Source organism: Maylandia zebra, linkage group LG7 (assembly GCF_041146795.1).
Source record: "Maylandia zebra isolate NMK-2024a linkage group LG7, Mzebra_GT3a, whole genome shotgun sequence".
NCBI classification, from domain to species: domain Eukaryota; kingdom Metazoa; phylum Chordata; class Actinopteri; order Cichliformes; family Cichlidae; genus Maylandia; species Maylandia zebra.
This window is the reverse complement of record NC_135173.1, coordinates 17,810,073-17,834,278: the sequence shown is the minus strand read 5'-3', so window position 1 is coordinate 17,834,278 and position 24,206 is coordinate 17,810,073. Positions and strand designations below refer to the sequence as shown.

The following is a 24,206-nucleotide window of genomic DNA, read 5'->3' as shown; positions in this document are numbered from 1 at the left end:
GCCTTTCTAGCGGCCTCTTCATGGTTCCCATTCGCCTGCGGGATCCCCAGGTACTTGTAACTGTCCTCTATGTCTGCAATGTTGCCTTCTGGTAGTTCAATCCCCTCAGTTCTGACTACCTTCCCTCTCTTTGTTACCATCCGACTACACTTCTCCAGTCCGAACGACATTCCAATGTCATTGCTGTATAGCCTGGTAGTGTGGATCAGTGAATCGATGTCTCGTTCACTCTTGGCATACAGCTTGATGTCATCCATGTACAGGAGGTGGCTGACAACTGCTCCGTTCCGTAGTCGGTATCCGTAGCCAGTCTTGTTAATGATCTCACTGAGGGGGTTCAGGCCTATGCAGAACAGCAGTGGGGACAGAGCATCTCCTTGGTAGATCCCGCACTTGATGGTGACTTGTGCTATGGGCTTGGAGTTGGCCTCTAGTGTTGTACGCCACATCCCCATTGAGTTCCTGATGAAGGCTCTTAGGGTCCCATTGATCTTGTACAATTCTAGGCATTCCAGTATCCAGCTGTGGGGCATTGAGTCATAGGCCTTCTTGTAATCAATCCAGGCAGTGCACAGGTTGGTCAGTCTGGTCTTGCAGTCTCGGCTGATTGTTCTGTCTACCAGTAGCTGGTGTTTTGCGCCTCTGGTATTCTTGCCAATTCCTTTCTGTGTCCCGCTCATGTATTGACCCATGTGCCTGTTCATCTTAGCCGATATGATCCCTGACAGGAGCTTCCATGTAGTACTGAGGCAGGTTATTGGTCGGTATATATATATATATATATATATATATATATATATATATATATATATATATATATATATATATATATATATATATATATATATGTGTGTGTGTGTGTGTGTGTGTGTGTGTGTGTGTGTGTGTGTGTGTGTGTTTATATGTGCTCAGGACGATAGGGACTTTAACCTAAGTTTTATATTGTGAACTGATGAGGCATTTCAGGACATGACAGGGACACGGAAAAGTAAAATGACGAGTAGTGTAACAGTTTATTTCCTCCAGGGCAAAATAAAGGAATGTGCAATGCATTACTTTTTGGGGGGGCTAACTATCCCAACACTGGACTACACTGACCAGTCAGTGATGTCATGATGGCTACTCCCTTCTTTGATTTACAGTTTATAGTGCCACCTCATACCCTTCCCTTTAGCTACAGCCATGGTGCCCTCTGTCTCATTTTACTTGCTGTGTATTCTCTTTATAGGATAAGCTAATGTGTTTGCACTGAGGATCATTACAACCAACTTCATATTATAAAATTAAAAATGAAAACAAATAGAGCACACAAATAAAAAAAGAAAAGATTATTAGAACTGTGTTGGATGATTATTAGAAGTAAAAATAGAAGCCTGTATATTTCAGTATAATCACCTCGCTTCATCATTTTTTCCAACACTATCATCTTTAAAGCGTTTACGTCATAAGGTCTTCCCGGAATACTTTTGGTGTTTTCAGATTTTAGTGGGAGTGGGAGTGGTCTGGAAAAGACCAGAAGAGGGCGGTGCTAATCTCTTCATATTCCCAAATGTCAATGAAAACTCTCCACAGCAAAGTTGAATCCTGAGGGGTGGAGTGGAAATAATTGAAGAATAATGCGTGCCGAGGATTGGGATGAAGTAGTCCAAGCTAAGCCTGCAGAGGATTTAAACACGACAAAAGGCGGAATTAAACTCAGCATTTCTAAATGTCTGTTGTAGCAGTTTTATAAAAGGGAAAGAGGACGTTATTAGCAAATGGGCATCCTTAGATAAAGCACTTGAATGCGCCTTCTTGCCTTGTTTTACCTTATGCAGACTTACAGCGCAGTCAGGATGAGGCTGTGGATTCTGCTGCTCATTTTCCCGGTGAGCGCATCCTCTCCTCTGTTAGCCGGTGAGTATGAACCTGCTTGGTGTTTCTTTTCAGTGTCATTTAAGAAAGTTGTTTAACTGTTGGAAAATGCTAGCTGGATCTCCAATTACTAATATCCCAAAAGTAAACACACACTTTCTCTCCCCAGTAACGTCTAAAGCCAGGGATCACCGCTGCTCTGGACGAGCCTGCAACCCCCGCATGGGCAACTTGGCCCTGGGTAGAGTGCTGAGCACTCGGTCGGTGTGCGGCTTCAACTCCTCGGAGCCCTTCTGCTTCTACAGACAGACCTCCGCCCCCCGCAGCAGCAGGGGGTCTTGCTCGGCGGCAACGTGCAGCCGGTGTAACTCTGCCATCCCCAGCCAGGAGCACCCTCCATCTGCCATGAGCGACTCCTCTTTCCGCCACCCTGACACCTGGTGGCAATCTGCGGAGGGGGTAAAGGAGGAGACGCTCCAGCTGGATCTGGAGACGGAGTTCCTCTTCACCCATTTGATCCTGGTGTTCCGCTCCCCACGCCCTGCTGCCATGGTGCTGGAGCGCTCCCAGGACCGTGGACGCACATGGAAGACCCTCAGATATTTTGCCAGAAACTGCGACGAGACGTTTGGCCTGGTGGAGGGGTCACCAGTTGGCGAGGGTGGGGCAACTTGCACCTCCAAGTATTCAGGAGCTTATCCTTGTAGCAGAGGAGAGGTGAGTGTTGTCCTGAAATCTGAGTTATGTGCTTATGGAGTTATGGAACGTTTCGGATTTACATATCTAATCAAACAAGTCATCTGAAGTCGAATCATTTTGAAATAAGCCTTGAAAAGGGGAGAAGAGTGATGTACTGTAGCTCTGACAGAGATCTGGAGGGCAGATCTGGAGTGTCATTTCTGAGATATGGCAGTGATCACATCAGTGCTGCCAGACATCCCAGCACTTCACAGCAACTGCTTCACCTTTGTGATTTATTTATTGGCACTTTATTAGCTGCTATCACACAAACTACCAACCAAACAGTTGACCAAGCTTTGTAAACTAATCTCCCTCTCATGGGCCGTGCCTTCAAGGCCTCAAGCTGCTGTGATATGCACAGCTACAATATCAGAGTTCATTTTGACACTTTTTTTTTTTACACACACAAGCCATATGCTGCCTTACCACCAGCTATGTTTCATTCACAGATCGACTCTCGCTGGACAGAGTAAAGATTTGTTTTGCTCTAAATTTGCCTAAGAACATGTTGGGAGGTTCTGGTTGGATAACACAATGAATATATGGCTGATCTCATAATTGCAGTGCATTTGCCTGAAGTGTGTGTGTTGCCAGTATGTGAGCTCTGCTTCTCATCCTTTATAATTAGCGTCCCTTCTTCTGCTAACACTCAAAGAAGCCCTGAAATGTTAATTGTTGAAATGAATATTTAGAGTCAACCTTGTTTTTTGTTGTTGTTTGTTTTTGGTAAAGAGATGAAGTAAAACGTGCTCCTTATAAATCAGCCTTTTCAGATTGCACATCAGATTCTGTATATTTACCAAGTGCGTGGTGCCACAGTGTTGCACAACCATTCTGACACAGCAACAAGTCTCTCTCATGCTCATGACTTGTACAAACCTTAGCAAAGTAATCACTCCCTCATTTTCAGCTTCATATTTCTATTCTTGAGGTTCTCTAGAGTTCTCATTGTCTCATGCTGGGCCTCGGTACGAGCTCTCAGTTTGTTTGCTGTCCTTTAGTTCCACTCCCTCAAATGGTTTCTGCAAGCGTGCCCCTTGCGAACAGACGGTTTAAACAGCAGGTGACTGTGTGGGTTTTGAAGGAAAAGTGACAAAATTCAAGTATGCTTCCAGAAAAACATATAATTCACTTCCAGTTGGCTCAACATGTTTAAAAATAATCTATATGGGCTGGAAAGGAAAGGCCATTTGGAGAGGATATTGTAGTATATAGTGTATTTTATACACAGACTTGGTCCATAGATATTAAAAGTGAATGTTTTGAGCCTGTGATAACTTCCTTCTCCTCTGTGTGACTCACAGTTTTCATCCCTGTTCTTAGAATTCAGAGGCGGGCTGAGATTATTCGTCTAAACAATCAACATTTAACAAAATGTAACGAGGGAGAAGAAGAACCATACACTGATGTTCACATTTAAGCTACTCATGTATTGCTGTAACAGCAGCTGTAGCACAAGCGTGTGAGGAAATCCAGGCTGGTGCCTGCTTTTACAAACTTAATTTATGTTTGGTCATGATCCGTCAGTGCATCTAAGATTGTTTTTTTAATACTTGTTAGAGAGGTTTTTGGAGGTTTTCACATGTGCTGCCCTTCATCCTCCAGGTGATCTACCGAGCCTTGTCACCCTGGCACTCAGTGGATCCCTATGGCCCGGCTGCTCAGGACCAGCTCATGGTCACCAACCTGAGAGTCCGTCTGCTGCAGATTCAGCCGTGCCCCTGCCAGGCCAAGCATCCTGGTGCCTCTGCCCTCCCCACGGATCATTATGCCATCTATGATTTTATAGTCAAAGGCAGCTGCCTTTGCAATGGACACGCCGACCACTGCGAACCGGCCCGTGCCCACCTTTCTGGCACACAGAACATCAGCAACATGGTGAGCACTCATTGAGCTTGAGTTTGTGAAACGGTTTGCAGGTACATGACAACCCACTAACAAAAATGCCCCGTTGTGAGAATGTACTCAAATGTTGTGTCACGTTGAAATCTGCTGATGCCCCCAGTTTGTCTCGAGCTTTGTGATGTGGTTTGGGTTTGGGGTTTTGTTCCCACCACTCCCTCGTTACCCAGCTGTGTGCTGGTATGTGCTGCTGAAGTGGAGGGCTGCAGTGAAGACTGAATATTAAGCCACAGCTTTACCTACCATTACAGGGATTTAAGGGGGTGGAAACCTTAATTATGGTATTCGGCCTAATACTTTAACAGCCCATAGTCTCAGTCATGTTATTCTCTTAACTGTAAGTGGAGAATAGAAACAATAGTTTATTGCCAACACAGCCTAAGAGGTGTAGACATGTTGCACAGTGTGTAAACACTGTCAGCGTGCATTTAGATGCCACTATGTTGCGATACTTAAGAAGGAGGTTGGTTATAAGTACATTAGGTGCTTATTACAATGTGCATGGTTGTTTATGTGCAGCATCAATTTTAGAAAATGGATCAACAATGACTCCAAAATACACATTTAGTTAAAATGGCTATTATTGTGTATAATTAACTATAAACAGCTAAATTAACAATTTCAAATTGGTCACATGACACATGAAGTCATAACTGATCTCTAAGCGATGTTCCTTTAGTGCATGCAGATACAATAAAACGCTCAATAACTGTTAAATTCTCACTGTCTGGTGCGTTTGTCCGGCAGGTCCACGGCAAGTGTGCCTGCAGACATAACACGGCCGGCGAGCACTGCGAGCGCTGCGCACCTCTCTACAACGATCAACCCTGGCAGGCCGCCAACGGCATCACGGGGACGGCGCACGAGTGTCAGAGTGAGTGATGGGGCGAGAGAGTGAGATGCATCGTAGGACACGCGGCTCGTTGGCTTATCGGGAAAATTAATTTAGCGTCATAAATCACACGCACACCTTTTAGATGCTGATGCACCGCTTAAAGAGTGTCACTGGGGTTCAAAGTTGAGAGGTGAGCTGATTAAAGCGTCACACTTGAATGTTTCTTTTCTTTTCCCACGCTCGTCTGAACAAAGAGTGCAAGTGTAACAGCCACGCCAGGAGCTGTCACTTCAGTCGAGGGCTGTGGCTCGCAACGGGGCGACGGCGTGGCGGGGTGTGCGACGACTGCCGCCACAACACGGAGGGCCGTCACTGCCAGAGCTGTAAGAAGGGCTTTTACAGAGATCCCAGCCGACCAAAAATGGCACCTGACTCCTGCAAAGGTAAGACCCCACAGTGTGTCTTTGTTTTTTGGCCTTAAACCAAAACTTTTCTATTTGGAGCAATGCCAGCTGAAAAGTCCAACTAAGAGTTGCAGAATTTGCTATTTGGAGGGTTTTGATTTTTCTTTTTTACCCTCTGGATTAAAGCACATTGATCTCCTTGATAAGGGGATTTTGCTCCAGCACCTTCCTAAGTCACTGATGAGACACAAAGCAGACTTTTAGCCCGCTCCTTAACAGGAGTCTCTGTAATTCTTGCTTAAGTTGCATTCGAGGTTTCAGAGTGTGGCTGTAATTGCAAACAGTGGAGGAATGTCTCCACGTTTTTCCCCATTGTTGCCCTTCCATCCTTCCAAGCATTCTGCAACATTCTTTCTTACACAAACTAGAAATGAAAAAAAAAAATCAATCTGTCATGTCAACGAGCCTTCAGACAGCGAGCCGAGGGAGTCCTTCACTGTTTGTTTTTGCTGCATCTGCTCAAAGCACACTGACTACATAACATACTTCCGACTTGTCGCTTGTAACGAGTGCAATGATAAAATACAGCTGATGTGGAAGTTCAGAAGTGTTTGCTACAGAGATGTTAACACGCAGTTCTCTTGTTCTGTCACTCTCTCCTGCACAGCCTGTTCTTGCCACCCTGTCGGCTCAGTCCACTCAGGTGGCAGCACTCTCTGCAACCCTAACACCGGGGAGTGCACTTGTAAGCCCGGTGTCGGAGGCTCCTACTGTGACAGCTGCATGACGGGATACTGGGGGCTTAATGAATACGGCTGCCGTCCGTGTGACTGCACGGGGGACTGTGACCCCTACACTGGTGACTGCATTTCTGGGTAAGAGCCAAGACTCAACCATATGTATTAATGGAAATAAATCAGGTGATTTATGCTGGGGAGTTTGAGAGCATACTGGGTTATTAACTGGCTCTGACTGGTTTTACCTCTGCGGCACAGCTCAGATGTGGAGGTCTTCTATACAGCCAGTGGCCACATGGGACACAGCAGCAAATATAGTGAGACGGCACTCTTTAGGGTAGAGGAGCTTTTCTCTGCACTGCACCACTCCGGTGAGTCACAGGTCACATCACGCCAAACACTCATCGGCCCACATAGATGCAAATAAGGCTGCTTTCATCTAACAATCTATACTTCACGGTGAAATTATGTGTATTAATCTTGTTATCTGTTTGACTTTCATTTTCCAGAGAAATGTGAATGCATAGAGGTAACCCTTGGCAACCCTAAACTCTTCTGTGCTGCAGAGTTTGACTATGGTAAAAAAAAATGTTTACATTTATTGTAAACCCGTGAGAGTCAATCTTAACAATCTGAATGATTTATAATGAAATGCTTGATGTCTTGAGGCCAGGATAGGGTTAGGGTCTCATATTTTAAATCATTTTTGCACATGACCTGTGGACAGTGTCAAGATAATCAGGTCCTGTCTCACAGGGAGCACACAACAGGACAAAGTCCGCTTCAGACGTGCTCTCCTGACTTGAAGTGATCAGTTTGGGTTAGGTGAGGCTGCTACCTGGAAAGAATGTGCAGAAGGCAGGACATATGACACCCGATGGCTCAGGGGGGAATTCACTAGATAATTACCTTCACCTTTGATGCAAGACACCATGCAAATCAGTAAAATTGGACATCGTGTGGACTTTGTCTACGGAGCTAGCAGGTTAAACATTTCATGCTTATGTCACATCTGACTGACCACAGGTACCACCCCATATCTTAAATTACATGCCTTAAAAAGAACATATTTTCATAAATGTGAGGAAATGTTCCTTCAGAGCCAAAAAACACATTAGAAAATTCTAATTAGAGTCTTATTAGTACTACTATTAGTCAACACTTATATTCTAAACGATTAGAATGTTTCTCACATGGTTATTATTTGTTTACTTCTTTTGGTTGTTTTCTTGCCTTGGCAGTACTGGTGGCAAAGGTGATGTCAGCCCACGACAAAGGCTCTCACGCAGAGGTGAAGGTCAAGGTCAAGAAGGTGTTGTATCAGAACCCTCAGATGAAGATCCAGAGGGGAAGTGTTACCCTTTACCCAGAGTCCTGGACCACCCACGGCTGTACCTGCCCCATCCTCAACCCAGGTCAGCTGCAGCCGGCTCCAATGAGAAACTTTATTGCTCACGATGCAGAAGTGTATAATTAGTCGACTCTTGAGTGAAAGATCCCTGTCGCCTCTCACAGAGGCTTTGAGTGAGTGCCAACATCCAAGCATTACTCATTTAAATTGGACATTTACAACTAAAAGATTAGACACACTTCTCTGTTATGAGACTATTTCACGTCTAACACTCCACAATAATCGCTTCTGCTAAGCTAGCCAGGGAAGCGCGGTAATTAACTTGTTATAGCTAAATGATGTACATTTCCATAGTCATTTTTTTTCTCTTTTTTCTTCACCCTGCTGTAGTGGCATTCTCAGCAGATCTGAAATACATTATTGCTTTTTTTCCCCTTCTCCAATATAGGATCTGAGTATGTGGTGGCTGGTCATGAAGACTGGAAGAAAGGCCGACTTATTGTTAACACCAAGAGCTTTGTTAAACCTTGGAAGGCAAGCCTCGGACGCAAACTCCTCCACATCCTCAGAAAACACTGCGGCCACTGGTAGGGAACCGCCGAGAAGTGCAGTGGACGCAGCTGGCAGCAGGACTGTCTGAATTAGGCCTCACTTGGACATGAAAGTGAAACCGCTGCCTATTTCTTTTTCTTTTTTTCCACGGTCCATGGTCTCAGAACAAAAGGGGGAAAAAGCTATAGGACTGAGGTTGTGAACCTGTGATAAAAATAAGCATGTGAGAGCAGATACCTTCCAGACTACAGTCACTGTAGGATCAAAGAGAACAAAGCAGACCGTAAAAACCTTCATCCGCACAAAGCTGTCTGAATTGTATTCCTGTTATGCTGTGCCTCAGCTCATAAAACTTTCAAGATTATTTATAAAGCAGCAAGAAGTGCATATTAAATACTCAATTATACTTCATTTCCTGGCTCGATTTCCTCGCTGTCGGAGCTCACGAGCCAAAAAACAGTCGCGTCCTGCTGTATCCACTTTATGGAAGACTGTTTACTTTGAAATTTCGCAAAGGCACAGACTGAATGATCCGTGTCGTCACACAGATATTGCCGATAAATCATGAACGAGTAAACATCAGGCAGCGTGTGTGGAAGAGTACATATGCTAGATGTCCTTGGTGGTGAGTCTGGGACTGTGCAAGTCAGAACAAGTAACTCCGGGATGAAGGGAGAGGATGAAAAAACATTAAAGGAATCAGACGGCTTAAATCTGAGCAGCTCCACTTTACTCTGGGCCACTCGCCCCCCTGCTGACTGATGAGAACAAAACCCTCTCTGCATACAACAGGCTAAAACACTTGGGATTTGTTTGCTCTTATAGCCAGCTCGCTACGAAAGGATTTCACCTTCTTTGGAAGACCTGCTTCCACATGAGGAGGATTCGCTTGACAAGACCTCCCTTAAGTCAGCCCTGCAGGAAGCGGTGCGTGTTTGGGTGTTGCAAATGCTCTCTGAACATATGCTTCTCTTTTTGGCCTGTGACTCCTGCTGCCTCAAAATAAATATGTATTAAAAGCCGGGGTATTAATGGACATCACAGTGTATCAGATCCGGAGTCCACAAGCCACTTTAGAGCCAGCCCCCGGTTAAGAATAGGCCTGGTCTGCTGTCTCCAAGGAGAAAGGACAAACTGTATGAGGGGACACGATGCATTCCTCAGCCATAGCATCACCACCCATGCCCTTGTCTGAAAGACTTTGCCAAAATAAGAGAAATGGGCTGGAAATTTTCTTTTAGAGGACAAGGTGGTGATTTTTTTTTATTTTTTAGGGTGAATGAATGTGCTCTGTCGTCATCGTGATGCTTGCAACGCTGTTTCTGTGTCCTGTCCGTTCTGTTTCATCTAAACTGCATAAACTAAACATCAGTGTGCTCATTCTTAATGCTTCTGGGAAAAATCGGTTTCATTCCTCGGTCACATTATGCAGAAGCACCAGGCTATGAATAAACAGCCTGATGTGCCTTACTGCATCATCTTCACCAGCAGAGGTGGCTGACTGATATTTAACCCATGTTTGAGTACCGCCCTCCGTTGGTTAAAAGAGAGAAATACACATGTACGTGGTTAAAGTTTGACATCATTTGACATTTTTGCTTACTAGCTAAGAAAAGAGGGAGCAATATAAGTGGAAACAATAAACATTCACTGTTGTAATGTTTATTTTTGGTCAAACTCTTTCTTAAGACGGAGGTTTTTCCTCAGGTTTCAGCACTGCAGCACAGCCTGCATTAGGTATTGGAGTAGTCTTCCTAATAAACTGTAAAACTGCTGTGTATCGGTGATGTCTCTAGAGCTGCCAGAGAGCTCCATGAACTTGAATGCAGCATTGGATGCAAGATTTATAACAATTTATTTCTTATAAAACTGCCTCAAATTAAAATAAAGCAAAGAAATGTAGAAGTATAAATATTTGATAGCGGTTCCGTTTTCCTCACATGAGCTTAACAAGGCAATAAAGCACAGCATGTTCAGGCAAGGTGCGAGCACCTAAACCTCCTTTTTTTTGCATGATTCTTTTGCATAAATCTCTTTTGCATATTACCTAAAAGCAGCACATCAAAAAAAAGCTAAAATGACAACGCTGAATCAGTTAAAGATATGCCCTTTTTACTATTGGCTTGATCCTTTGGAGAGAGAGAAAGAAATGAAACAAAACTATCTCAGCTAACTTCATGAGAGTCTTTTTTTTTTTTTTTTGCTAAAACAATTATCTAAAGGTATTCAAGCACTGGAAATTTAGGTCAGAGAAATATTGCATATTTGCTGTCAGTCTGAAGAAGTCTGTCGTCTCCTGGTTCGTTGTGGATTTTGGCGCATGCTTAGTAGTCGTCGCCCCGGCTCACCACCTCTTTGCATGTGGGCCTGAGTAGGATGGTGTGCTCATACTGGGCGGTGTAGCTGCCCTTGATGTCGCAGAGAGGTGGGTACGGGTCTATGATGCCAAGGTCGCACAGATTCTTCAACGCCATGAGGTACTTGCTCTCTCCCAGGCGGTCCAGCCAGCGGCGGCAGAATGCCAGAGTGCCAAAATTCTCATTGATCACGTTCAGCAGATGTTTAGCCCTCGGAAGTCTGCGGTGTTGGTGGCGACACGGAAAGAGAGGTGAGAGAAACGTGACAAACTGGAGATCGAAGAAAGCCACCGTATAAAAACATAAAGCACGAGGCGATGAGGTGAAAACAGAAACCTTATTGGCACGTGTCCCACGTTGAAGTTTTTCATGTAATGCGAGCACTCCATGTCATCGTGGACAGCGCCTCTTCCAGTGCTGCCAAATGTCTCGATGGCATAAGCTTCACCTTCCTGAGAAGCAGCAAAAGAAGCAAAAAGAGACGAGGACTTTAAAGTGCAGAAATGAAAGACTGTTAGAGCAGGGCAGGTGTCATTGAGCACTCATAGGACAAAAGCACTTTAGAGGGAGGAGGGGAGGCTGAGAGCAAATTTAACAAAAACCTCAAGTTGTCAGCCGATGACATATTCGTGTGGAGTCTATTAAAGGGCGGTAGTGCTCTTTTCAGCTGTTGATTGGTCGGATCTCACTGGACTTTGCTTCTCTATCAGCACGTGACTGCTGTCGGAGTCCCCCGTGGTACGAGCTGATAGCACTGAGACGCCCTTTCTCGCTGCACTGATAATCAGTCAAAGTGCTAGCAGTCCCCGTGGCACACCCAGCTGCCACTCTCTGATCACAAAGAGGGTAATTGCCCTTTTACACCAACACACTTTAGCTAAAAATACAATACACAAAGCTGCCACATCAGCATCAACCCCTCCTCAACTCTCCTGGAACCATCAGGTGAAAGGCTTGACGCAGCAACTTCCCAATTAAAATGCCCACTTCTGTCCAAGATAAAACCCCAGCCATGCACCACAGCTGTGCAGCCAGGCACAGGCTCACTTTAGTTCCCTGCATAATGCGAAGCCGTCTTTCTCCTTGGCCCCATTAATGAACTCTTGATGCCCACGATTGAAACGAGTGGCTGGTGTGCTAACACGTGTTGCAACTCGATGGGGCCGCTAATTCCATTAAAAAGTGTAATTAGGGTGCTTAGGAGGGTGACCGAGAAGCTGTTAAAGCGGCGAATTGGAACATTTCTCCAGACCCCGTCGTAACCCTAACCAGCCACATGTTCGTCCAGTTGCACTTAAGAATTAAAAAGGGTCCATTTGCATTCACGCAAGGTCAGTCAGGTGGAAAAGGTTTAATTTCAAACGCTTTAGTAAAAAAAAAAAAAGAGGTCTGCAGTTTTTTAATTTGGGCCCCACAGTCTAATCCACGTGTAATCTGTGGTAAATGGTGTACAAACCTCCATCCTTGTGGCTTCTCCACCTTTTACGATAGGGACCGTCTTCCCTGAGTGTATCCTGTATTGTCCAATAGAGTGGCCGTTGAGATTCCTTACCGGCTTCACTGTCAAGAGAGCGGCACACAGAGGGTTTCATAAACAGGAAGCAGCTCTAAGCCTTGTTCGTGATTAAAAAGGATGAAGCATGGCATCATTTTTATTTTACCTTGATATGTTTTCCCATCTATCTCCACTTCATAAGACTCCATCACCTCCTGAATGGTCTCGCCAACATCGCACAGGCGCACATCAATTCCGGCGAACTGGGACAGATCAGAGTTTGCACACACACGTCAGTAAATAACACGCCATCCATCGCACACTGAAGGTCTGGAGAGTAAGAATCACATCCCACTTCTTTTTTTTCTGATTTTTGAGGGGGAACTAACTGAATAAGTGAATCGTATACTGACAGCCTTTAATATATCCAGTCTGAGCATCATCAGGTAACATCAGGTACCAAAGTAGTCACATTTAAGTGAGACATCATCTTTTTCCAGCCACATGTTTAATAAAAAAATATAAATTATTGTTTTTTTTGCGTTATGCGCTGTTCAGTTGCTGTATATCCATGCATTTCTATTTTACACTTGATTGCTTTTATGCTTTCTCACTATAAGATTACATCAGATTTTAACCGTGTGTCCCCTGCAGCTGGCAGGAATTCAACAGCGTGCACATTTTATGTCACCCTGAATTATTACACGCCACTGTACGTTATGATTTGTGCCGTTATTTCAGAGTTATCGTCACCCGTTATCACAGTTGCATTTCAGACTAGATATGAATTATAACCTAAACTGTGATCTGGTTTGATGATTCTCGTTTTTTTTCATAAGTCTTTGTGTAAGCACGGTGCATGGGAGGACGGGCCCTATTACCCTGATGCCAGTGTTGGTTGCGTCTCTCACAGCCTCCAGCAGTCGGTCGTACTTTGGATTGAAAGTGACGGTGAAGGCACAGTCTATTATTCGACCTGAAAATACCAAACAGTTTGGTTAGTGCCGGCAGCGGCTAATTATTTTCATTTTTTTACACTTTTTTTTTTTGCAGAAACATTCAGCATGTATTCATCCAGAAAAAGAGGACGTTAATTAACTTATGAGAACAGTTTATTCCAGGCGGCCAGAATCATAAGGCAATCATCACTCCACCGTGCCAAATGGGGAATGGGAGACCGTAACTTGAAAAAGCACTTAAAAAGTTATTAGTGAGCTCTCACCGTTGATGTGCGTTCCAAAGTCAATTTTGCAGACGTCGTCGTAGCGCAGCACAGTCGGGTCTCCGGCGTTTGGGGTGTAGTGGGCTGCGCAGTGGTTGATGGAGCAGCCTGTGGGGAAAGCCAGGCCCGCCTTTAACCCATCTTCTTTGATGAGCCGCCTGGAGCAGTCTTCCAGCTTCTCACTGACAGAAGCAGAAAGAAACACAAAGAGGCAGCAGATGTTAGAGAGAAGCCAGGTAAAACATTCAGAGGAGAAAAGGTGGGAGCAGATCCTCCCTTTCTTTCAAGGTCTTAATCACATTCTCATCTTCTCAGACCATATCAATAACTCTCAAAGACAAATCAGCGTGTTTCTCACCAGATCTCTATCATGGTCATCCCTGGTTTGATCCAGCTCATGACATACGCACGGACCTGCCGGTGTGCCTCGGCCGCCTGCCTGAAATCATTCCACATTTCCTCGTTAGCCCTGTCCAGGGCCCGCTTCTCCTCGCTGGTGGTCCGCCACGCTGCGCTGCGCCTGGGGGTGGGTGCAGGGGAGCACCACGGAGAGGAGGCACTCATTATTTTCTCATTATACAAATGTTTGTAATGAGGCTATGACACATGCTCCCTGAAAAAAACACTGCACAGGTGAAAACAGTGCTGATATTTTTAACTGCAGCAAAACATACTAAAAAAAAAGAGAATGGATTTACATCTTTACTGGAAACACGATCAGTTAGTATATTATAGCCTGTATGGATAGGCGGAAAGTGGGACCTAAGTTAAATGTAGGAATGCCACACAACGGAAGACGGAAGGAACAACGTAGAGGTCACACACACCCGTCTTTTGATGGGGGATATTCACACTCCTCTCCCTTTGGAAAGTCTCCGTTGGGATACAGCTCACAAATAGGGACTGAGGGAGGGTCAGTCTGTCCCTTCACTGTGGCCCAGATACAGAAAAGGCGGAGCAGAGGAAAAAGCAGCAGGAGAGGGGAAATAAAACACGTTAACAAGTTATGAGCCCTTGTGCTCATGACATTGATATTTTGACTTTAAGAGAACAATGCCTGGCATTCTGGTACAGAAAGAGAATTACAGTGCTGGGGAAGTCATTCATATCGTCCTGTCTGAACAACATGCAGTTTTGTCCGACTGCATGTTGCAATACTGACGACTAATGACATGGATTTAAAAAAGACAAACTGCTGTTGTGCTCTGTTTGCAATCATCTGGTGTTCCAAAGCGCTTTCAACGCAGTGACGTCTGTTTTCGAATACACGCCGATGCTCATACACAACCGCAAAGATTTTACTGAACGATCTTTCAATGCTATCAACAAATGCTACATATCTACTTAATATCTTAAGTGTGCGTGTGTTTGCTTTTTAAATGAACAAACAATAAGAAAAATCCTCTTGCTGAGTGAAGAATTTAAATTCTTGGTGCATTTTGGTGCGCTACGGGAAAAAAAATAGCTTACATCCTTTCTTCTTCTTCTTCTTCCTCTTCTTTTTTCCAGCTGAGTTCTCTCCCTCGTCCCCATCTGTTGAAAGCATCATTAGTTTCAATACAGTTTGCAAAGTGAGAAATATCGACAGGCGTTTGGGCACAATTCCCGGAGTGCTACTGAAAATCAAATATCACATTGCAGATATGATCAGCTGAATTTCACAGTGCACTTTCTGGGACTTGAAGTCCAGCAGCATGACCGCTGCAGACAATGATGCTGATAGTGGGCGGCTGTAATAAGAAGATACCTTCTTCTCCATCCTCGGCCCTTTCTTTGTCCTCCAGCGTTTGCTGTTCCAACTGTTTTGTCACATCACCAACACCTCCGGCGTCTCTATCCCCCTCAGCCTCGCTTGTCCCTGCTGCAAAGTCACACAATGCCGTGCATGCATGTGCAGGTGAACATGCACGTGCATGCACGCACACACACATACACAGAGGGAGTAAATTATCTGTGGTTCAGAGTCCATTCAAGAAAGTGCATCTACCATGATCTGAACTTGGCAGGATGTGTGAATAATTTCTTGCCTTGAGAAGTCAGTATCCTCAAGGGCATATGCAGCTTGCAGCATTATGACATTTAGCCCTTCATAGACAGAGCTGTGAGGACCACGCTTGACTTAGGGCAGCTTCAGCAACTTAACCTTTTGGGATTTTACTGCTGATGAAGCAGTAATGCTGCAACTGGCAACATGTCATCGTATTGCACTACAACTGTGGGTCTATTACGTAATTTCACGCAGATTATGTGGAGAATTATAGGATCAAACATATTTAATCTGGGCAAGTTACATTTATTCCCCTCATATCTTCAAGTGACAGCTTCCAATCCATTTTTGACGTTACATTTCATTTTCGGAGTCTGTCCCGTTTCCAGATGAGCGCCCTCAGCTTCAGCAGCAGCCGCTGAGAGTTGGGACATCTGGACAGGAATACCCTCTGACAGGTTGAAAAAGTCTCATGTCCAGTACACTTAATGCTCTGCACAACACCGAGCAGTAAGGGGAATATTTTTTTTTTTTTGCGCTATTTTCTTTAAAAGGATCCTCTAACCGCAAAATGCGCTCCTTACCTGGCGCTGTGGTTCTGCTCCTCTTCTTCTTTCTTCTTTTTTTCTTTACCGATTCCGAGGCGTCCGCTTCTTCTCTTTCCTCGTTCAAGTCATCCCCATTGAGAAGTTGAGGCTCCACTTCAGCCTGGAACTGTAGCTCCGCCATGATCAGCGGCTAAGAGACGAAGTGACGCATAAGCTGCTGGGAGCCTCCAGTGGTCAAAGCAGAAAAGTGTGCTGGAGGGAGCTTCAGCCAATAACGAGCTATTAGACGATCTCTATGCAACAACTTAACCAGAACAGAAGAAGACGATCCTCCTGTGCGCCAAGCAGCAAAAAAAAAAAAAGAAAAAAAAGAAAAAAGTTTCAATCGTCATCAGATTTTTAGAGTTACATTGTTTGGACTCACAGTTCCTGTGATGCTCAGATGTATGTGACAGTCCTGTCCCGGTGTGTGGCCTTTAAAAGCTGCACTGTGCTGGACTCATCACTTTCTCCGATCGTCCAGCGGCTGAGTTTCAGGTTACCTGGCAGCCCAGCGCACACCTGACTGCTGCAGCTCCTCAGTATCAACCTGCGCGCCCTTTCTTTCTCTTTGTGTGTCCACATTGCCAAACGCTCGACACCTTATCTGTTATTGAGAGTAACGTATTGTTGTTTGCACTGTCACAGATTCAATTTGATGCCCAGAGTCGATCATTAACGTGCGTAACGCGAGAAGTGCGTATCCAAGCAACAAGGCGAGAACATGAACGGAGAGGGGGGTATTTGCTGGAGTGAAATGTTGATCTTGAAGCACTTTTTCTCAGCTAGGTTACTTTTGCTTTGCTGCAAAGAGATACAGTGTGGGGGATTTCTCCCTTTGTAACGGGAAATGAGTTCTTCTGGTGGGACAGAAGGCAGACGGGGGCCCTTTTATTTCTTTGATCAGGTGAGGTGAGGATGCGTTTTGCTGACTGTGTAGTTTAAAAGAAAGAGCACAACTTTTACCGTCCACTTGCCTCTCTGCAGCCAGCAGGACGAAATCGAGTTAAAGGAGAGCGAGGAAACATTTTACATTTGAGTGTGATAAATGGAGGAGCACAATTCGAGGGCAGGATACGAAGGTAATTAGAGGCTTGCACATTCTGACAGAGATGATCTGCTGTGGGAGCATCTCTGTCAGAATGTGCAAAAGGAGGAGGAGAAGGAAACGTGGTTTACTGTAAATAACCTGTCTTATTTTCTCATAGTAATCTGGAGGAGAACGAGGGAAGGGAGGAAGAAGGCGATAAACCTGGCACATCGTCTGCTTTAACCCTGAACGGTTCGATCGAGGCATACAAGCAAGCAGCGCCTCAGTTATTAAATGAATTGGCTCGCCTGCTTTGGCAGCATAGGTGGGCTGATGAGAGGCGTCTTCCTCACGGGGTTGTAAATATTCTGAACTGCTCCTGGCACGATCTGACTGCAGGGGCGCTGCGTTCAAGTCCCAAACTGACTGACAAGCTACCGAAGTCTGTGGGCTCCCCGAAGCTGCAGCAACCTCCCCGCCAGGTGTCAGCCAGCGGCCGGGAGGAAACGGCAGAGGAGAACCCGTGCGCAGCAAGAAGTGCTGGTTTCACAGGGAGAAAGTCGCGAGCCAAACTAAACCCACATGTGAAAAAGAGCGAGCCAAGATGCAGTAGAGGTAAAAGAAATAATTTCAGGCACATTTCTGTGGCCATAAAAACACTACAAGGGAAGATAACATACCAGGAAGGTATCCATCTAATCCCCCCCCCAAATTGGACCTTTCCAACAGCCCATACTTGTTCAGTCTTCTTTTGTGAGGCATGTAGAAACTGAGATGTAGCTCTTGTTTTTTGTTTGTTTGTTTGTTTGTTTGTTTGTTTTCTTTTTGCAGTTTCTCTGAGCATTGCACTCTGAGTTTGGAGTGCATTTACGTGAAATTCCTTGGAAATTGTATTATAATCCTTCTAAGACTAAGTTTCACATTCTTGCTCTTAAACAGCTCGCAGCTCCACAGCAGCCACTCCCTCCATCTCATCCAGTAAGTGTAAACATGCAGGTATGACATGCAGCTGCAGCACTGCGTAGATGACTCTGTCACTGCCTCCGCTGTGTCGTGTGTTTTGTGTGCAGGTTTGATCGCTCAGCCTAATCAGGCCTCCAGTGATGTGCTGAACAGGATCAGTTTGTATCAGTGGGTGGTGGAGAGACTGCAGGGAGCAAAAGATCCAGAGTGAGTTGTCAGCGTCTGTTTCTGCATTAATAGCATTTGCATTTCCAAATGATCAGATCCTGTTGGTCGGCTGATCTGATGAATCCATTTTGATTGAATTTCAGGCTATTTTACATTTGGTCATCAGTTACTGAAATCCTTATCTGGTTAAAGCAATATAATCCAGTACTTTCACATGCATTGTTTAATATACGTTAAGGTCCATAGGCTTTTGGACAGTGACACATTTATTTGTAATTTTGCCTCTGTACACAACACAGGGGATCTGAAATCAAACAGTCAATATGTGGTTGAAGTGCTGACTTTTAGTTTTATTTCAAAGGGTTTGACAAAGGTTGCACATAAACTGTTTGGAACTGTTTGATGGTCAAATGAGGTCGATTCCCTCTTTATCTCATGACTAATTGGGCAGATAAAAGATCTGGAGTTGATTTCAAATGATGCAATTGCATTTGATAGTTTTTCATTTAAATTCTCAATATGAGGTCCAAAGAAAGGTCAGTAAAAGCAAAGGCCATCTGAAGATGGGGAAAAAACAAACCTATCAGAGACGGAGCAAAAACTTTAGGAGTAGCAAAATCAACAAATAGAACAACACCAAAAGATGACGGCTTATTTCCATGGTTCAAAAAAACCCCTTCACAACATCTAACCCAGTCAAGAACACTCACACGAAAACGACAAAAGTCACATTTGTCCAAAAACGTTTACACTTAACCGTATTTTTTTTAACGTAGAAAACTGCCAACAACTGAGCTGGATCCGAACGAACAGCTTATCCTCCGTCACTATGGGGATACGAAGGCTAACGTGACACGCAGGAGAAGAAAGGACCATCCTTCCTCTTTAGTCAACGGGATGCCACAGATACCAGAAGTGAAACAGCAGGATCCTGCCCGGCAAAAACTGCACTACAGGATCAACGATGGCTCCTCATTCATATAGTATCATCTTTTTCTCATCATGTTTATTCATAAAGATTTCAATTTTAATGAGTGTCCAGAATTAAAGGCGGATTTGGGCATATGGAAAATGTGTCACTGCTGCTGACCTTATGACCTGTAATTGTGGCCCCTCAGTTACCCATCTGGTTGCATGGCAGTGTGCCAGAGTCACTCAGGCCTGCCCTGCGGAGGCTTCTATACCAATGTGTTCACTGACAGCCAATTTCCCACCATCCTCGCGACTATTACAGCATTTGGGCGCGGGGCCGTCACGCGTCCTCTCAGGTGAGTGCATGCCAGGTGGCTTCCATTCTTTTCATTTTTTTTTTCTTACTGAAAAATATGAAGTAACATGTAAAAATACACGTATAACAAAATTCTGTTGCACATGCTTCGCCTGTTTGTTTTAAATCTTTTGTAACTGTTAATGCAGCTCGGCCGTCACAGCACTGTGGGACCAGAACGGTGGATTCGTGTGCGATATTTACGGAAACAAAACTAAGGAGTGGAGTTGGAAGCCATATCACAGGGAAAAGATTGCAATACAGGTGGGGTCTACGAATTAAACTCCTCTCGATGTTGTTGTTGCTATTCTCTCATCAATAAACTGAAAAATTCGGAGCAAAAGTAGCCAGAGACACACAGGAGGAACTGGCAGTACAGTGTGTACTTATATTTCTGGGGAGGCAGCTGATTGATTTTTTTTTATTGAATTTCAATGAAATAATAAAAACATTTTATGCAGCACTCCTCATTTTGTTAGGCAAGAATGCTTTTACATCTGAAAAACCTTTAAAAAATTACTAAGTTGAAAATAAATATGAATATTACATTTTTTTTTAGCAAACTATCTAAATGATTTTTGGTCCCTGTGGTTTTTGCCTTTGGAATTACATATGCTAAATCATATGTTATGGTACTATAACCACAAGAGACTTGGAAAAAAATCATAAAAATATGATGGGGGAGTTTTGTTGTCAATGTTATACTTTAGGGTTCAGGATATATAATCCACTCTCATGCACATCAGCTCACTTTGTAGGGTTTCAGTGGGGTTTGCGGTTACGATGTAGCTACGGTGTAGATTTCCTACTCATGCATAAATCCCAGCAACACTAACTGTCTCTGACAGGACGTAGAGATTCATATTTTATTGTCTGCAGGGTTTCTTTGCTTTAGATTGGATCGTTTCAGGCGACAAAGACAGGAGGACTTGCTAACTCTTTATGCCACTTTGCTGTTCTTTAGGGTTTTCATTTTCTAATAACCGATAAAAGTGTTTGCTTGTCTCCTGCAGATTTCTGATCACGTGTCTGTGAGTCTGTCCAGCGGTACGTCTGCAGTGCTCACCTTCAGGTGTGAAAATGAAACCGCCCAGCTTCCGCTTTCTGCTCGGTCTCACCTTAATCAGCCAAAGGAAACAGTAAGATTACATTGTTTTTCACCTTGATATTGAGGAAGCTAAAATATTTCTCTGTAATATCAGTTCTGCATTTGCAGTCTTATTTGAAGACTCGGGAAACGTTTATCTCTGATGCTGCTCAAGACCTCCTGTATCCCCCACTGACACATGTAAGACACTTTTAATGATCAGATGATTGTGTCTGAGTGGAAAAGTGACACAAACAGTGAATCAAACAGCTGATTAGATAAAGAGGAGCAGTTAGCTTAATAGCCACCAGTGCGTTTGTGCACAAATAGTCGGTGGTTGCTGTGTATAGAGCAGCTAGCTAAATGCTTTACATAACATAATCTACCATGCGCACATAATGTTGTGTGGCAGAAGTCGGTGTGCTCTCGGGATGCTCTCCAGATGGTGAGAGAAGGGAAGAGGCAGGAGGAGTCGTCAGCACACTGGAAAAGAGGAGGTCATCCTAGCGGGACACTGATCAGGCTTCAGCAAAGAGTACACAAAACCGTGGAAGATTGGTTGGACTGTTATCGTGTGGCTGTCGGTACTTACACGCTCACAGCTTCCAAACATAGCCTCTCTAGCTTCTCTGACATTCACCCTGTTCTCCCCACATGTGATAAAACTGCAACAGCTGGTTGTAACATCAAGAAAACCTGACCTGGTCGGAGCTGCTTGGAATAGTTCAATGAAGCAAAAAGTTACAGGATCACTTTATCCTGCAAACTCGACATTATTGAATAGTTCCATGAGGATCTTGTTCACGGTCATCTGTGCAACTCTGTATCTGTGTGCATTTCTGAGTGACCTCTTCCTCTCCTTCAGGTATCAAGTGTCCTGGCTCAAAGCGGATGCCAGATGCCCCACCGAGGACCAGGCCGAGAAAAGAGGCACAGTCAGCTGCTCTGCCCTCTGTGAAGCTACCTGAACGAGTAAATGCTAACCCTGTCCAGCCGGAGGATAGCAGAGATGAGTTTCGGGAGCTTCACGGACACCTGTCGCAATCAGCCGAAAGAGCGCCGGACTTTCCCGTTGTCCTGCCTAGGTGCACGCTAAAGCCATTTCCACACACAAACTCTGAACAATGTTATGTTAGGAGGATCAGGTCAGGACATTTTCTGACATTTTCAGGAGATTTTGCTCTTCAGTCGATTTCCAAAACTGCTAGAAACAGGACACATGGCACCCGATGGTGCTCTGTAAATTCACTGGGCAAATACCTTCGCTACTCTCACAGAGATGAAATTAAACATTACACAGTCTTCACCCTGAAGATGTAGCAGTTTGAAAAACATTTAATGAGTTGGACATTTTCCTCCCGACATACAGCTCCACTGGGCGACATTTAGAAGGGCTCAGTGCTCCAGTGGATGTGTGAAAATGATGTGACATACAGCGATATCTGGATGTTTCTACTCTGGATAACTTAACCAAGTAAACACACTAAAGAGAATTTATATATATTATTTATTTATCCAGGTAAAAGTCTCATTGAGATTTTAAAATATGCATTTTTCATGATGGACTTAGCCGAGAGGCCAGCGGGGACAAAAACTGCTTTACAGTGTATGGATTACCTGCTCAACCAGCGAGTTATAACGGCACCTGCTTTAGTTATTCTTGAGCTGCAGTAACAGAAACACATTGCGGAGCAGTTTCAGTGCTTCACTTGTGCTACACTTGCACTAGATCTTTGCTGCATTATTGAAAGGCACACTAAAGAACAGTTTAACTTTTTTTTGACCTGTTTGTTGTCAGGACACCTAGAAAGCCTGAAAAGAAGGAACGTGGATTCACGCAGCTAGGACCCCTTCGGATTTACGGGAGCATCAAACCAGAGTAAGACCAGACGCTCTAGTTTGATGAAAAAAGTCAATTGCTACATGTTTTAGTAGCCTTATAAAACATCAGATTCCCTGTCTCCCAGGTCAGTTTTTCTTCCAAATAATCCCGAATTGCAGATGGCCGCCGTCACCCTCCTTCCTGCAGTGGCACCGTTCCCCCCCTCTGTCCCCCTCACAGTGTGCCCGGATCTACTCAGAGCGGCACTGCTGGGGGAAGGGCAGCGGAGGAGTTGCTGCTGCAGCACTAAACTAATGCCGGTAGTGACAGACCTGGAGTATGATGCTCTCATTATGGGCCAGCCTCCACAGAGTCAACAGATCCTTGTTGTGTGTGTGACTTGTCCACGTCAGCCTGTCGACACGCACGCAACGCTTGGCCAGGACTCGCTGGAGTATCTTTACAGGAGGAAGAACAAACACAGAACATCGCCTTGCACTCAGGTGTGAATCTAGGCAAAATAAGAGTTATGTTAGTGATACTGAGGCACATTTTCAAGGGTAAAAACAGTGTTGCTTAGAGCCAGTCAGATTCAGTAACAGGTTGATTTTTTTTTTCTTAAAATCCAGTGTCAGATGGACTCTTTTCGTGTGGTGAGGTATGAAATAGAAATGGAGAATCCCTGCTACGAATCCAAGAACATCCTGCTGCGCCAGCGACACAGAGCTGCTCCCGGCACGGTCCTGGTCAGTAAACCTACTGCAGACTTGTCCAAAAGCTGCATGCTATGCAAAGTGCACGCCTTCATGGTCCCCACTGGGTGGCAGCAACAAGCACCGCTCCACTACTTTCCCCTGATGTCCAAACATTCCTGTAAAAGTATTAAAAGTATTAAAAGTAGGAAATACAAAAGGGAGCTCTAATGACAACTGCTTCAGTGACGTTTGCTAACGTCCTTCACTATCAAACATAAAGGTCTGAGTTATAGTCACATGACACACTGTCAGCACTTAAATAATGTAGGTCAGCAGGCCCTACTCAGAAACTCTGAAAGCACATACATTACAAATAACAGGATGTGGTGTCGCATCAACGCCAATCTGTGTTGAAATCTAAAGCTTAAAAATAACCTCATGATGTATGACCTTTGTTGTGAAACGTTTTTGTAAACCACTTCTCTGCAGAAAAAAAAAAAAGCCCTCCCCGCTTAACATTTTTACATGTGGGGAGGGTAAAAATAACTGCAGTGGGGGACTGCAGAGGCGTTTTCTTCCACTTTCAGACGTGTAAAGTACTTTTTATATGCTCATGTGATAGATGTATATCAGAGGGAAGCTGCTGTTCGCGGGCTACATATGCAGCGATCACAGCTTCTCAGCCAGGGTCCTTGAAAAGCAAATCTCCAGAAGCAGAAGAGACTACAGATTAGGTCTGATTCTCCCTTCAGACTACAAGTTCAGGTATTACTCCACAATCCCCTCTGATTTGATGTCCTGTAAGCCAATGAATCAAACTGGTTATTGCATACTGGAACACATCACCACAGAACCACAAATAACAGAAGTTGGCTTTCTAAAGCTGAACACTTTACTGGTGTTCTTCCAATCTTTGCACACAGTGATTCCGTGAACACTCCTGCGGCTGCAGACACAGCACTAACCTGAGGCGACGACATCACGCCGAGCCCTTCACAGAAAAGGGAAACGGCGAAGGCAATGTAAAATTGTCATCAACATTTACGTGAAATTCGGACGGATTTCTCTGTGGAATAAAAAAATGAAACTGAAACATAACATGATGCTTGAGTCCTTATTTATATTATCAATTAAGTCTTCACTTTCCCTT

The 24,206-nt window shown here is 44.5% G+C and overlaps 3 protein-coding genes across 7 annotated transcripts; 2 read left to right on the top strand and 1 right to left on the bottom strand.

Annotated features, from left to right (window-relative positions):
- The first annotated feature begins 1,564 nt into the window (after nucleotides 1-1,564).
- On the top strand, nucleotides 1,565-10,041 carry LOC101472509 (netrin-4). The gene is made up of 10 exons (XM_004567766.5): nucleotides 1,565-1,896; nucleotides 2,024-2,571; nucleotides 4,201-4,473; nucleotides 5,245-5,371; nucleotides 5,587-5,775; nucleotides 6,404-6,611; nucleotides 6,732-6,844; nucleotides 6,983-7,051; nucleotides 7,715-7,888; nucleotides 8,273-10,041. The coding sequence occupies exons 1-10, from the start codon at nucleotides 1,785-1,787 to the stop codon at nucleotides 8,413-8,415; spliced, it is 1,956 nt and encodes a 651-aa protein (XP_004567823.1). The 5' UTR covers nucleotides 1,565-1,784; the 3' UTR covers nucleotides 8,416-10,041.
- Nucleotides 10,023-16,272, bottom strand: metap2a (methionyl aminopeptidase 2a). Of its 2 annotated transcripts, none has more exons than XM_004567767.4 (11): nucleotides 16,022-16,272; nucleotides 15,198-15,311; nucleotides 14,921-14,983; nucleotides 14,278-14,380; nucleotides 13,809-13,970; nucleotides 13,451-13,632; nucleotides 13,110-13,204; nucleotides 12,395-12,491; nucleotides 12,190-12,293; nucleotides 11,070-11,185; nucleotides 10,023-10,953 (listed from the first exon to the last, which is right to left on the bottom strand). In XM_004567767.4, the coding sequence occupies exons 1-11, from the start codon at nucleotides 16,164-16,166 to the stop codon at nucleotides 10,701-10,703; spliced, it is 1,434 nt and encodes a 477-aa protein (XP_004567824.1). In that variant the 5' UTR covers nucleotides 16,167-16,272; the 3' UTR covers nucleotides 10,023-10,700. The 2 variants fall into 2 exon arrangements, with proteins under 2 accessions (XP_004567824.1, XP_076742056.1); XM_076885941.1 differs by having other exon boundaries at nucleotides 15,198-15,308.
- Nucleotides 16,273-16,356: 84 nt separating this feature from the next.
- Nucleotides 16,357-24,154, top strand: LOC101473084 (uncharacterized protein C3orf20). 4 transcript variants are annotated; one of them, XM_004567770.5, is made up of 17 exons: nucleotides 16,371-16,931; nucleotides 17,012-17,106; nucleotides 17,233-17,669; nucleotides 17,994-18,032; nucleotides 18,125-18,224; nucleotides 18,962-19,168; nucleotides 19,304-19,453; nucleotides 19,602-19,716; nucleotides 20,466-20,591; nucleotides 20,669-20,740; nucleotides 20,952-21,123; nucleotides 21,405-21,624; nucleotides 22,338-22,418; nucleotides 22,507-22,864; nucleotides 22,991-23,107; nucleotides 23,679-23,821; nucleotides 23,980-24,154. In XM_004567770.5, the coding sequence occupies exons 1-17, from the start codon at nucleotides 16,875-16,877 to the stop codon at nucleotides 24,023-24,025; spliced, it is 2,535 nt and encodes an 844-aa protein (XP_004567827.3). In that variant the 5' UTR covers nucleotides 16,371-16,874; the 3' UTR covers nucleotides 24,026-24,154. The 4 variants fall into 4 exon arrangements, with proteins under 4 accessions (XP_076742055.1, XP_004567825.3, XP_004567826.3 ...); XM_004567768.4 differs by having other exon boundaries at nucleotides 16,363-16,931; nucleotides 23,679-24,154; XM_004567769.4 differs by lacking the exon at nucleotides 20,669-20,740 and having other exon boundaries at nucleotides 16,366-16,931; nucleotides 23,679-24,154.
- The last annotated feature ends 52 nt before the right edge of the window (nucleotides 24,155-24,206 follow it).